Raw genomic sequence first — 14,473 nt, 5'->3', positions numbered from 1 at the left:
ACTCTTCTTCTGGCCCCAGCTTCATGTCAACACAATGAGTACAAAGCCTTTTCTAGCATAAAGACCTAGAATCACATGTTCCACTTGCTTTCACAATACACCCCACTCCTCAATTCCCATTCAATGAGTAGGCAATGAATCCAAGACATGAAGACGTCTTCCCAGTAGAAAGATGGATTTATTTTCATAAAAAACTATTGAGCACAGACTCCTACAACCTTAAGAGCTGTGAAAAGGCCTTGGAAGCCATCTAATTCTACTCCTCTCCCCTCTATGGTAGGAATTGCTTCAATAACATCTCTGGGCAACACATTTGTGTCCCAGAATCTTAAGATGGGAGGGGGAAAAACGTCTCTTTAATGTTAAGTAGTTCTAAGTATAGTTTTTAAAAGTTATCTGTTAGTACATAGATTTGGTAGGTAACATGGTTTGATAGAAACAGATCAAAAGTAATGTGTCACTTGGTTACTTTCTATTACTTCATGGTCTCTTGCTATACAATTTCCCAGTTGTAAGAAAGCTAAATTTGTTACCTACTAACAATAATTTTAAAATGTCTTTACAAAGATGTGAGCCACTAAAAATACCCATTACTTGGAAGCCCAAAATTAAATAGGTTCTTTAGCTCGTGAAGATCTTTTTAGAAGTATGACATATGAGGCGCCTGAGTAGCTCAGTCAGTTAAGCATCCACTCTTGATCTCAGCTCAGGTCTTGATCTCAGGGTCGTGAGTTCAAGCCCTGTGTTGGGCTCCATGCCAGCGTGGAGCCTACTTTAATTAATTAATTAATTAATTAATTAAAAGTATGGCATAGATGGACACTGATACTTTATCCAGTCATTCACTCAACAAATAAGTACTAAGGGCCTACCTTATGCTGGACACTGTGCTGGGCACTAGGAAAATAGTGAAAGCAGAAAACACATGGTCTCTCTTCTAAAGGAGCTTTGTTCATAAAAAAGACAGATTATCACCCAGAGAATTACAAATTGAGAAAAGTGCTAGAAAGGCAAAGTTGAGGATGCTCTGAGAACATGTAGTGAGGAAAGCGGATACAGCCTGGGGCTTCAGAGCCGGACATACTACAGAAGTGATGTTTAAGCTGGGGTCTGAACGGTGGCCATTCACATTTATGTAAAAACAGATCTCATAAAATGAAAGGGTTGGTCCAATAAACCCAGCTACCTTTGGCATCTTTATCCTAAAACAACCTCTTTTTTAAAAAAAAAGGAAAGCCGGGGTGCCTGGGTGGCTCAGTTGTTAAGCGTCTGCCTTCAGCTCAGGTCATGATCCCGGGGTCCTGGGATCAAGCCCCGCATCGGGCTCCCTGCTCGGCGGGAAGCCTGCTTCTCCCTTTCCCACTCCCCCTACTTGTGTTCCCTCTCTCGCTGTCTCTCTCTCTCTCTCTCTGTGTCAATCTTTAAAAAAATAAAGTAAAATAAAAAAATAAAAAAAGGAATGCCAAGTATTCTATAAAAAGGTTTAAAGGCTAGGGGTGCCTGGGTGGCTCAGTCGGTTAAGTGTTTGCCTTTGGCTCAGGCCATGATCCTGGGGTCCTGGCATGGAGCCCCACGTCTGGCTCCCTGCTCAGTGGGGAGTCTGTTTCTCCCTCTCCCTCTCCCTCTGCCGCACCCCCCTGCTTGTGCTCTCTTGCTCTTTCTCTCTCAAACAAATAAAATCTTCAAAAGAAAAAAAAAAAAAAGGCTTAAAGGCTAGGAATTGATATTTCTTTGGAGAGAAGGATAGGGTCATACTCTACTGTAGATACCCCACCTGGTATAATTATCACCATTGCAGTCACTAAAATCTTGGCTGAAATGATTAGTGTCAGTGTTAAATCAATGCTCATATTACCTTCAGTTAAGCAAAATAAATTCATAAAACTACATTTCCTTACACAAGAAACTCCATTCCGAACTTCAACTGTGAAAAGAAGATGCTTTCTTGTACCTCACAGGATTGCTATCAAGATTCGATGAGAAAATATATGGCAAAATGCTGGGGCAGATCTTGAAATGGTTGGAGGATATGGCATCCGTGCGATCAAAAAGCTTGATCGGTCCCTTCTCACTATGACAGTTCTTTAGATTCAGCTTGCTTCATTTTCCTGACCATGAGAAGAAGAAAAAAAAAAAACTGTAACACAGGTTTGCACTCCTTCTCTAGCCTTGGTTTTCTCCACGAGGGTGAGACTGCAAAACTCAAAGGTCCCCTCTAGCTCTAGACACTGACCTGCACATCTTTTTAAAGGGCCACTCCTTGCCCCACATTTGAGACTACCTCCTCAACCACTCATTCCCCCATGACTCCATACTTCCTCTCAGGAATGGCAGCACATAGTTCATGATTTAAGTTTCTCAAAGACCTATTTTCTACTTATTTTACAGGCAGATTTAAGTCGAATGTATGCATCCAAATTAGACCTTCTGAATGATCCAAATGACTGTTATAAAACTTTGTATGCCCCAATGAAAAAAATGAGTAACAACAGTCAAAATGACCAACTGTCAAGAACAGAGTTATAACTCCTAATGCCAAAAAGTAAATTTTGGTTTTCTGAGTAAGGAAAATTATCTGCTCCATTTTAAAATCAGAAAAGACAGTCTCAAAAACAATCACTTATATTCAGAAATAACAATAAATACATGCAAACTCACTCACGGAAAACAATTTTTTAAAAAAATTGCAATGGCTAGAAGAGAACTAAAATGTCCACCATACAATGCTGTAAGATGTTACCACATGCAAATGAAATTTTACAAAATAAGTTACAATGCTCAAATAAATTATGTAGCTAAAGACAAATCTACATGTTTAAGATTTTTCTTGTTTAAAATAATTTTGGAGTGTGGTCTTGAAAAGCTCTCCTACTTTTCACCTTCATCAAATAGCATCCCAACTAAGAGAACACAACTATAATACTTCCAGGCAAGAGACCTGTTTTGATGATGCAAACCAAGGCCGCAAGATCCAGATACGGGTTGCCACTAGAGAATGCTTCAGAAATAATACATATTCAAAGAAAACTTTTTTTTTTAAAGGTAACGTTGGCACTAGTAATTGCTGATAAATTCAGCTGTTAGGCACGTTTAAAATTTTATATAAATTTTAGTAACTTAAAATTCTAAACTTATTTCCAGAGAAAAAGTTGATCCTTTCAGTCCTAGGAACAGTGGCAAAATAGCAGCTTCCTGTTTGACACTCTTAATGCTTATTTTAACCATATTTTACACCTACCGAGTGTTTCAAGCTTTAAAGTTCATCATAGTATATTATAAATTACAACTTGAGTACTGCAATGTTCTCTTTTTAAAGAGAAGCAAACAGGAGTTAAAGAACTCATCCAAGGTCACCCAACAAGTCAGCAAAAAAGTTGGGAGCAGGACTAAAACTTCAGTTCCTAGACTACTAACTACCTCACACTTTCCCAATTACAAAAGAGAAAAAACGAAATCAAGTGATTTACTTTCAGTAATAACAGCATACCTCAAACACAATAGAGCGCTTATCACAAACAGTAACCAAAAAGATGCACCTTGAACAAATGAGACAGCTTGCTACTTCTGGATACTACTGTCATGTCCCTAGTTCTTGAAACCAACGAAAAACTTACTGCTTCTGGATGTATTACATCCTAGAGAATGTTCACTCTTCAGTATGTACAATTTGCTTTCACACTAACCAAACATTTATAAATTAATGTTACCACCTTTTTCCATGCCTAGGTGCTGTGGGACGCATCAATTTCCTCACTCTTCCAAAAGTCAAGTCAGAGACCACATTTCTCAAAAATAAGCAGTTCTCAATGAGAACATAGTTACATAGCCAATAAAGGAAAAGCTCTAATAAGTTGCTTCTTTTGAAGAGATATTTTTAAAGGATGATTATATGCTTCACAGAATTAATGTTAAGTCGCCCGCCAGCAAAAAAAAATGATTCTTGTAAAGTAGCTTTTAAGGCTTATGCCTCCCTGTTTGGGACACAGTCTGACTTGTTGGACAAGAATGATCTGGGCACGCTCACACAGAACCCCTATGAACCAGCCAGCTTAGTTCACTGAAAACATCATTTCGACCTCCCAACTATAGTGTCTTTCCCATACTATAAGGGCCAAGATGACCCTCTTTAACAATCTCTCAGGAGAACGTTCCCTGGCGGAGAAAGTGACAGCCTTCCTCCTGAGGTTTCTGGGAAAAGTGTGAACACCAGAAAGAGAGGCTCCTAGGAAGTGTCAGTGCGGTGGAGTAGCCCTTGGTTCCGAGCAGGTCCTTTCTGACCTAGTCTCAAGTCCTCCGCCTCCAGCCCGGACTCCGCCTTACAGACCTTCCCAAGCCGCCCGCGCCCCTGTTCTCTAACCCGGAGCGAGACTCCCAACTCTCCCGGGAGGCGAGGCAGTCTCAGCAGACAAGACGGCCACCCCACCTCTTCCGGGGACTCGCAGGCCCGCTCCCTGGCCGTGTCAGAGCCTGACGGACCCTGCCAGAGAGAAGGCAGCCGGCCCGTTCTGGGGCCTCCCCGGCGGAACCCCGCACCCCACGGTCCCTTTCCACAGCCTCCACCCCTTCGAAACACCACCCTCCTCACTCGTGAATCCCCCTTCCTCAGGAGCACCCCAGTGGAGTTACCGGCCCACTCAAAAGTAAGAGCGACCGCCACTCCTATCGGTCACCCTGGCCCCCACTGTCACCGCCCTGCTCCCGGCCTCTGCCCACGCCGCTGGCGGGCCCCAGTGACGCCCGGGTCGGTACCTTGCGGACCCCCTTGTAGATATAGAAGTAGAGCTCCCGGCCCACATTGAAGCAGAGGCGGTCGCCGTTGCCAGACTGGTCGTTGAGGTTTACGAAGGAGACGCGGACGGGGTTGGATCCCTGCGAGTTGAAGGGCACCCGGTTGGGCCGGCTGTACTCCGAGTGCGGCAGCAGCTTGTACAGACCTTCCCGAGTGGTGAATTGGGTCTTAATCTCGTTCATCTCCTTCCCTCCTCCCTCCGTCGCCATCTTGGAAAGCAGCGTTCATCCTGCCCTAAGTGCCCGGATCACGCCCACCGCGCAGGCGCCGTCCCGGGCTCTTGTTCTCTCCCCCCCCTCCCCCGCCTCTTCCTCCTGGCCCCTCCCACTCGCGAGTCGTCCCCGCGGAGGCCGGCCGAGGGGCAGGGGCGGGCTTGTTTACGGCCCGACTGCGCAGGCGTGCTCACCTGGCGCTCTCCGCGCGGCTGGGCGTCCGCATGCCCCTCCCCCTGGCGCGGCTTCGGGGCCGCCCCGTGGCCGTACAGGTGAGGAAGGCACCGGCCGGGGGTCGGGCTAGCTGTGCCGCCTCCGCCTCCCCGCCACCCCCGGGGCCGAGCCGGTAAGCCGAAGCCACGGCAGGTCTGTGGTCGGGAGCGCAGAGGTGCACTCGAGCGGCCTCCTCAACTCTCTCGGCCCCGCCCTGAGGGGCCCCGGGACCCCGAGGAGCGGAGGGAGAGGGCCGCCCCCCCATGCAGGGTCTGCACGTGGGGTGCCGAGAGCCGAGCACCGGAGCTCCGGCGTTCTGCCTTCGGGAGGATGCGGGGGCGCCCCGAGGCTGGGGGGGAGCCCCTCCCGCAGGCCTGCCCTGGGCCACCTGCACGACCGTCGGGGAGCCCCTCAGCGCCTCCCGGAGCCGGTTTCCGAGAAGGTACCGAGGGGCCTCAGTTTCCCGCTTCGCGGCGTTTCTTCGGGCGGGGCCGGGGGAGAGCACGCTGTAGGTGTGGACACACAGCGCGTGTCTTTGGAAGTCGGCTCTCTGGATGCCTGTCGGTGGAGAGCATTGGCCAATGTGGAGCAAAGCAGGTTGTGTTGGCACTTCTGTTTCTTAAGTTTGTCTTCAGGTGTTTAGAGCAAAGGGGAAGCGTCGGGTCAGGCAGCGGCTTTCGGAACCAGAGACCCAATCGAAGCAGGAGTCACTGGTCTTGCTCAATAGCTTGACGAGTAGAGGCCATTGACTAAAAAGAGAAAGGCTGAGTAGGGTCCGCGAGATTACTAGGCAGAGCTGTGTGCGCACACTGCTAGATCTAGATACGGAAGGACAGGCACTATTTTATACCTGGGTTTTTGACTAGAATAAGAACGTTTCTAAAGCGACAGAAACTTTCTGGAGAATTCCGGGGGGAGGGGGGGAGCCAACATTTGTTACACCAAGAATTAACGATTTCCTTAAATTCAAATCATAGCTGGAGGTCGCAAAATTAGTAGATGGAGTTAAGTTCTACAGTAGAGGAGGCTGAGTCACGAACATCTTATTATTACAAAGCACGTAGGTACTGCCCATGATGTAATAATGCATCTGACACCAACAACTTGTATACTTTGTTCACGGTGGCAAAAAAAACAAAAACAAAAAACAGCAAGATCCTACTTATTAGACACCTAAATAGCTGAAATTTTTGGTTGTAATTGTTTTGATGTTATCTCCTTTCTCTAAAAGTCAAATAGATATCAAAGTCTTTAAAATGCCAGGATGTGTACTGTGGTCGCCACAGGTATCCCAATTTTCTCTGTGTTATTTTACAATGAAAATATGTATTTATAATGATCACCTTGAGGGATAGTGACATCCTGAATCCTCTAAAAATAATCCAGCTGTGTTCCCTGGTTATCAAGGGGGAATAAAGCATAATACTTTCTGGAGAAAAGGAAAAAAAAAGCTCAGCAAGCAAAAATGAAGACAAAAAATTTTATTAGCCTTCAATTAACCACAATTAACCTCAATTAACAATAATACCTGTATGCCTCAGGCTTTCTATTAAGGTTTTATTCTATATAAATTCAACATATTTTATTATCACAATAATAATAGGCTGTCCCCTTTATCCCATTCAGAGCCTTTGAATAATCTCTATTCTTAGTATGTTTTTCTCTTGTAGTTCCCCCCACACACACACTCAAGGATTCAATAAATACCCCAAATTTATATAACAGGGACTGACCTAAATGCAGTTCATTTCTAATTGTCACTGTCACGCCAGGCATTTCTGAGTGGACTGCCGTCCCACAGCCATCCATCTCCAAACCTGCTTAGTTCCCGTTTCTTTTCCATTTTTTCGGACTTGAATCATTATATAATGGCGGCTTCGTGGATGATTTCCTTGATTTTAGTTTTTCTCTCAACTTTCCTCCTGTAAACAACTACCAAATTTTATTTTCTTAAAACAATGCCTTAGAGGGGCGCCTGGGTGGCTCAGTCGGTTAAGCATCTTCCTTCAGCTCAGGTCATGATCCCAGGGTCCTGGGATCCAGCCCTGTCTTGGGGAGCCTGCTTCCCCCTCTCCCTCGGCCGGCTGCTCCCCCTGCTTGTGCTCTCGCTGGCTCTCTCTCTTTCTCTCTGTCACTCTGTCAAATAAATAAATAAAATCTTAAAAACAACAACAATGCCTTAGACATTACATTCTCTTATCCAAAGACTTGCAATAACCATACTGTTTAAGTCACACCAAGCAATTCACAGCCTATTCTTACCTACTACGTAAATCCCCCATTACAGTCAAACTGTTCTGCCGGCACCCTTATCTCCTTAGAAAGCCCTTCGTTTCCTTTCCTCTTCATACTCTGTTCTTTAAGAACTAGCTAAGTCTCATCTTCATCAAGCCTTTCCAAGCCTAAAAACCATACTTGAAACCAAGGATTCTCTATTCAGCATTCATGGCTGGCTCCAGGGAGTGTTTGAACTCCTAGTAGTATTAAACTTCTGTGTACATGTTCATTGTATCACTGGAGTGTTTAGCTTTCATCAGATTTTCAAGTCGGACACCCAACCAGCTGAGCCATCCAGGCATCCCCACACGCACAAAAATTTTTTTTAAATTAGCTCTCTAAGCTTCTGTGGCACTTCTCTGAGCTTTCATTTGTCATGTGTCATATCCTAAAACAGTATCTTCTTTTGGTATTTGTCAGCACATGCTAATTATCTTATATTGATCTTTTAGTGTATATATGCTGACTTTCAACCAGATTGTGAGCACATTCTAGGATACGAGGGACCTTGTTAAATTTGTTTGTATCCTCAAATATTTATTTGATGCCCACATTTGCCACTCTGTCCTAGCCTTTGGGATGCATCAGTAAACAAAAATTCCTCACTCAGAGTTTATATTCTTGCAAGAAGAAGACCAGATAAACAATAAACACAAGTTAGTAAATTGTCTAGTGATTGTGCTAGGAAAAAGTAGTAGAGTGAGTAAGGGGGATTGGGAGTGCTATGGGTAGTTTGCAGTTTATGATAAGGTGGTCAAGATAAGGCTCATCGAGAGAGTGACATTTCAGCAAAGACTTGAAAAAGGTGAGGGAGCGGGCCATGGGAAGATCTGAGGAAAGCCATGCAGAACTCCCAAAGCAGGAGTGTACCTAGCATGTTGAAAAAATAGCAAGACCGGGGCACCTGGGTGGCTCAGTCTGTTGAGCGTCTGACTTCAGCTTAGGTCATGATCTCGGAGTTCTGGGATCCAGCCCTGAGTCAGGCTCCCTGCTGAGCAGGGGAGTCTCCTTCTCCCTGTGCCCCCCACTCCCTGTTTGTGTTCCCTCTCTCTCTTTCTCAAATAAATAAAATCTTTAGGAAAAAAAAGATTGGTTTATTTATTTGAGAGAGAGAGAAGATGCACATGTGCACACAGGCATGCCCCCACAGTGACTTTATTAAAAGAAACAGGTGGGGCCCCTGGGTGGCTCAGTCGGTTAAGTGTCTGACTCTTGATTTTGGCTCAGGTCATGATCTCAGGGTTGTGAAGTTGAGCCCTGTCTGGTTCTGCAGTGGGCTTGGAGCCTGCTTAAGATTCTCTCTCTTTCTCTCCTGCCCTTCCCCCACCTTAAAAAATAAATAAAATTAAAAAATAGAAAGAAATAGGTATACACAGGGACACCTGGGTAGCTTAGTCGGTTAAGTGTCTGCCTTCGGCTCAGGTCTTGATCCCAGGGTCCTAGGAGCAAGTCCTGCAATGGGCTCCTTGCTCAGCAGGGAGCCTGCTTCTCCCTCTGCCTGCCACTTCCCCTGCTTATGCGCTCTCTTTCTTTCTCTCTCTCTCTTTGACAAATAAATAAAATCTTAAAAAAAAATAGGCATACACAGGTGTCTTTAGGAACCACATTTAAAAACCTTTACTGACCAATCTCTCCCAATTTTTCTTGTTGGTTGAGCGTATTCTATTATTACATAACTGACTTGGTACTTCCTTATAAGACCATTATGGGACTTGAAAACAAATTTGGAAAGCATCACATAACATAGCGTCCTTAATATAGCACGCCTACTTTCTGTCTCAGATTTGCAGAATGGTAAAACTGACACACAATCAGGATTACTAAATTATGACATGTTTTTATTTATTTATTTATTTATTTATTTATTTGTCAGAGAGAGAGAGAGAGAGCACAAGCAGGGGGAACAGCAGGCAGAGGGAGAAGCAGGCTCCCCGCTGAACAAGGAGCCCGATGCGGGACTTGATCCCAGGACCCTGAGATCATGACCTGAGCCAAAGGCAGCCGCTTAACCTACTGAGCCACCCAGGTGTCCCTATGACATGTTTTTAGATACAAATTGATATTGTACAAAGTATCTTATTCTTTCCTTAATAACCATTATAAAGTGAATACAATGCTTAGTATTTCACACATATCTAGAAATGTAACTTCTTTTTTCTTTAAGTGCTTTTTAAAGATCTTTTAAAGTCTGTCAATCAGCACATTTTGTGGGAGCCTACTATGTGGGCATTATGCTCAGTACTTATACAAGCTCTCATTTTCATGCATAACCTTATAAAGTAGGTGCCATTATTCCCTTCTTGTAAGCATGAAAACTAAGAGAGTCATGAAATGACTTGTCCAAGTTACTACCTTAGAGCTAGGTATTAGCAGAAATAAAATTTAAATTCAGGTCTCCAAAGAGAAACCTCTTGGAGTAAAATAATTACTAAAAGGGGAAGAATTGCAATTCAAGTGAAGCAAACGTATTTTTTTTTTAATTCGAAGTTTTTTGTTTAACTCAAAACTAGAAAAAACAACCCACAGAATGGGAGAAAATACTTGCAAATCATATCTGATAAAGTATATATCTGATAAGTATGTAGAATACATAGAACCCCTACAATTCAAAAAGCAAATAACCTAATTTTAAAATGGATGAAGGATCTGAATAGACATGTCCCCAAAGTTCTGCAAATGGCCAATAAGCACAGGAAAAGATGCTCAACATCACTGTCATCAGAGAATTACAAATAAAAACCACAGTCAGATCCCACTTTGCACTCACTAGGATGGTTATGATCAAAAAGACACATAAAAGTGGTGAGTATGTGGAGAAATTCAAACCCTCCTGTACTCTGGTAGGAATGTAAAAACAGTGTAGGCACCTTGGAAATTAATCTGACATTCCTCAAAAGTTTGAAGTTACCATATGACCCAGCAATTCCACTCTTCAGGCATATACCCAAGAGAAATGAAAACACATCCACACAAAAACTTGCACATGAGTATTCACTGAAGCATTAGTCATCATAGCCAAAAAATAGAAACAAACCAAATGTCCATTAACTGATGACTGGATAAACAAAATGTGGTCTATCCACACAATTGATTATTATTCAGCCGTAAGGAGGAATAAAATACCGATGTGTGCTGTAACGTGGATAAACCTTGAAAACCTACGCCAAGTGAGAGAAGGCAGACGTGCATCGCGTGATTCCATTTATATGAAATGTCAAGAGCAGGCAGATCTATTGAGACAAAATGGGTTAATGGTTGCCTAGAGGAGGGAAGGTGAGGGAGAAGGAGTGACTTAATGGGTATGGGGTTTCTTTTTGGGGTGATGAAAATATTCTAATATTGATTGAGGTGATAGTTGCACAATTCTGAGTATACTAAAAACCACTGATTTATACACTTTAAATGGGTGAATTGTATGTGCTGTTAAATGAAATCCAGAGCAAACTGCACAGTGTCCAATTTATTTTTCAAATAGCTACTAAATTATTAGGAATAAGTACTTATTAGATTGGACATCTAATAAACAGAACTGTTATGGGTCTGAGATTCTACAAAGTTTGGAGTCTCTGCCATAGGGCATGAACCTCCCTCTATTTCTAAGTTATACCTGCATTTTTAAAGATTTTATTTATTTGAAAGAGAGAGTGAGCGAGAGAGAGCACGAACAGTGGGCAGAGGGAGAGGGAGAAGCAGACTCCCCCGCTGAGTAGGGAGCCAGACTCGGGGCTCAATCCCAGGACCCTGGGATCATGACCTGAGCTGAAGGCAGAGGCTTAATCGACAGCCACCCAGGCGCCCCTATAACTGTATCTCTATCTGAATCTTCTTTTTCTAGGATCAAAGGAAGAGGTGTCTCTTCATTTCAAAACTAATTTCTCCACCGTGTTCTTGTATTAAGTTCCTCTTACCTCGTCTAGGATGATACACTCCAGCAGTGTCTTACCCTGTCCCCTGAGCAGGCTCTCAAGCTACCAACGCCTCCTTCCGTGGAGCAAGAGCAGTAACAGCAAAGAGGGACCGGGGGTGAGGGGTCAGTTCTGCCTGAATGTTTGGCAGTGGTGCTGGCAGTTGTCAACAGAATGGCTCTCTTTCTCTAATTAAAAACAAAACACCTCTACCTGTGGCCCATCTCCAGTCCCAGCCTTAAAAGATCCACAGCTGTCTCCCATCCCCTCATATAAATACAGCTGCATGTGTCCTGTTTTGTCTTCGACTCTAGGGATAAGACAGAAACGTGGGTTCCATACCACAGTAACGAAAGAAGAAATATAGAAAGAAAACGAAGGACTCATTTGTCACAAGGCTGTGATATTCTGTCGCTCACGGGCACAGAACCAGTTGAATTATTACTTAGAGTATTCTTAGAACTGAACCCAAATTAGGACATTACTTCTTGTAGCTAGAACTTGCAGAGCTTTGTTTTTCACTGTTAAGCTCCTCCAGTCAGAGGCTCAGTAACAGCCTTTCCAGGCAGCCCAATAAACATTGTGGATTTTATCTCTTCAGAGATTAGAGCAAGGGCATTCAAGCTTAATAATCTCAATTATAGTTTCTGGTTTCTTCTATCTGAGAACCTTAAACAGGAAAGAGAGTAAAGGGGATTGAACAAAAAGAGCTGGTATGCTCCGTGTAAAGAAAAAATTAACATGCTGCTGCTTATACATGATCAGACACACTTCTCAGGCACTCCCTGGAGGGCTTTCGTGGACATTTGGGACTGTTGAGAAGTGACCAGTAAAACTGAGTGATTTCTAGCCACAGGTTTCGGTGAAGTAGCAGTTGGGAGCCTGTGACAGGAAGGAACATGCGTTTTTGTTAACTTCAAATTCCATTTTAAGAGTTGCTGTTTGAAAAAGTAAAAACACAATTTATGATATTAAAAAGATCTAGCCTAGGATGGGGTAGAGAGTATTCTCTGAAAGATTATCTTAAAAGGAGAATGTTTCTGTTAGGAACCCAGCTAGACCAAGTTTACTGAGAGGAGGAGCCAGTCTTTTTACTCTTTGGAATTGAAAGAATCCCCTAGTAGATCATGCAGCACGTAGTAAATGTTCAACACATACTGAATTGAATTTCTGGTTTTCTCCTTTTCCTTCTTGCTGATACCTTTGTGGGGTTTTTTCCTTTCTCTTCCCGGTGTTTCTATTTCTGCGTGCTCCCTTACTGAGCTATACCACCTGGAGCTCCTCAGACCTGTCCCACCTGGGCTTTTGTGCCTTTGCACAAGCTAGATTCCCTCTCACCTGTGTTCATCGGACGGGCTGGACTGCTGCCTCATCCCTCAAACCTTACCTTCCACATCACCTCTGCCTAGTCTTCCCTCAGATTCCAGCTGAAAGGCTGCTTTCTCACAGAGGCTCTGCCTGACACCCCACATCTAGGTTATGTCACCTTATTACCCTCTCAGCATCTATATTTCCTCTGTGGGCCTTGTCACGACTTCTAATAACATACACAAAGTATCTTCACATATATTTATGTATTTACTTGAGTTACATCGACCTCTACCAGTAGACTACAAGCTCTCTGAGGACAGGGATCCTCTCTTCTTGTTCATCCTTTTGCTTCTAGGTTGGGGGCTGGCAATCAGTAGGTACTCTATATCTGCCAAATGAATGTCCCACCTCCTTTAAGAAACATTCTCTAACTTTTACTACTTCATGTTAATACTTAACTTTATTATGACGTTTATTACATTGCTGTCTCCTCTCACTAGATTGCTAGCTACATGTAATTGCAGTTCACATACTTGAAAACATGTTTGTTCATGCTTGCTTTTCTCCTACCTTAACCTGAGGTTAAGCTTTGCTTTAGGGTCATATCACTGTGTTTTCAAATAGTTCTGCTTCTAGCCTTTTTGTGGTGGGTGTGGTAGAGGGTGGTTCAGCCCCTTGTTTATTTTATGCATTTGACTTTCAAGTAATTACCTATTTGGCATGCCCATTTTTCAGTCACTGCCTTAGCCCCAGCTCGGTCCACTTTCCTCCCCCCCCCCCCAAAAAAAACCCCAAAACATATCCTTGGAGAATACTCTTTCTTTAGGGTCGCATTTCAATTCTTAGTAAGATAGAATATTGAATTTGCTGGGGAGAATTTCGTGTAAGAATTAACTGGATATTTATTGCAGTTCTCGATCTGCCTGTTGGGATAAGAAAAGATTATAAAAGGTGACTGGTGCTCAGGACTGTTTTGTGGATTGAATATGTACCCAAAAAAGAGCATTGGACTTAAGGTCAAAAGATGTGTCATGAATTCTACTCAAGATTCCATTATTTAATATTGTGCTAGAAGTGCTACGTAGTACAGTACGAAAAAGTTCAAAATGAAGTTATCATAATTTGTATAGGACTATATGTGGGGAAACCTAAGGGGATCAACTGAAAAAGTCTTAAGACAGTGTAATAGGGCAGCAGGTCATAAAATCAGTATTCAAACTTTCTCATGTGAAAATAGTAATTTAAATAAAACAAAAGGAAATATCACTCCTATCACTCACAATAGCAAAATTAAAAAGAGGAATAAACTCATAGTTGTTTGTACCTATCACACAGGGAAGTGGGGGCCTTTAATCTCATTGACCACAGTGTGGGTGGTGCCTCCTGGGGTTGAGCTGCACAATGTCTCTGAATACACTTAGAAAGTTTTCAAAAACTACTTGAAGAATACTATAAAACTCTGTAAAGAAACTAAAATAATTAAATGAAATACCTTGTTTTGGGGTAAGAAGACACAACACTGTGAAAATGCCAGTCTTTTTTTCAAGTTTTTATATAAATTCTAGTTAGTTAACATATAGTGTAATACTGGTTTCAGGAATAAAATTCAGTGATTTATCAATTACATACAACACCGTACTCATCACAACAAGTGCCCTCCTTAATACCCATCCCCCATCTAGCCCATCCCCCGCCCACCTACCCCAGCAACCCTGTTTGTTCTCTGTCATTAAGAGTCTCTTATGGGGCACCTGGGTGGCTCAATC

General features: G+C 43.2%; 1 protein-coding gene across 3 annotated transcripts in view; it reads right to left on the bottom strand.

Moving 5' to 3' along the window:
* WDR20 (WD repeat domain 20) overlaps window positions 1–5,034 on the bottom strand; it is a 59,142-nt gene extending 54,108 nt beyond the window's left edge. For 2 of the 3 annotated variants that reach the window (XM_032405958.1, XM_032405959.1), the window contains exon 1: window positions 4,750–5,028. In XM_032405958.1, the coding sequence (XP_032261849.1) occupies window positions 4,750–4,998 (249 nt within the window). In that variant the 5' untranslated portion in view covers window positions 4,999–5,028. Of the gene's footprint in view, window positions 1–1,898; window positions 2,109–4,749 lie in introns of all 3 variants that reach the window. The other variant, XR_004299635.1, reaches the window with a different exon arrangement.
* Between the last annotated feature and the right edge of the window lie 9,439 nt (window positions 5,035–14,473).

This window comes from Phoca vitulina, unplaced genomic scaffold (genome assembly GCF_004348235.1).
Source record: "Phoca vitulina isolate PV1807 unplaced genomic scaffold, GSC_HSeal_1.0 scaffold7, whole genome shotgun sequence".
NCBI lineage: Eukaryota > Metazoa > Chordata > Mammalia > Carnivora > Phocidae > Phoca > Phoca vitulina.
Note: the sequence above shows the minus strand (reverse complement) of the source record. Positions and strands in the feature narration are given on the sequence as shown.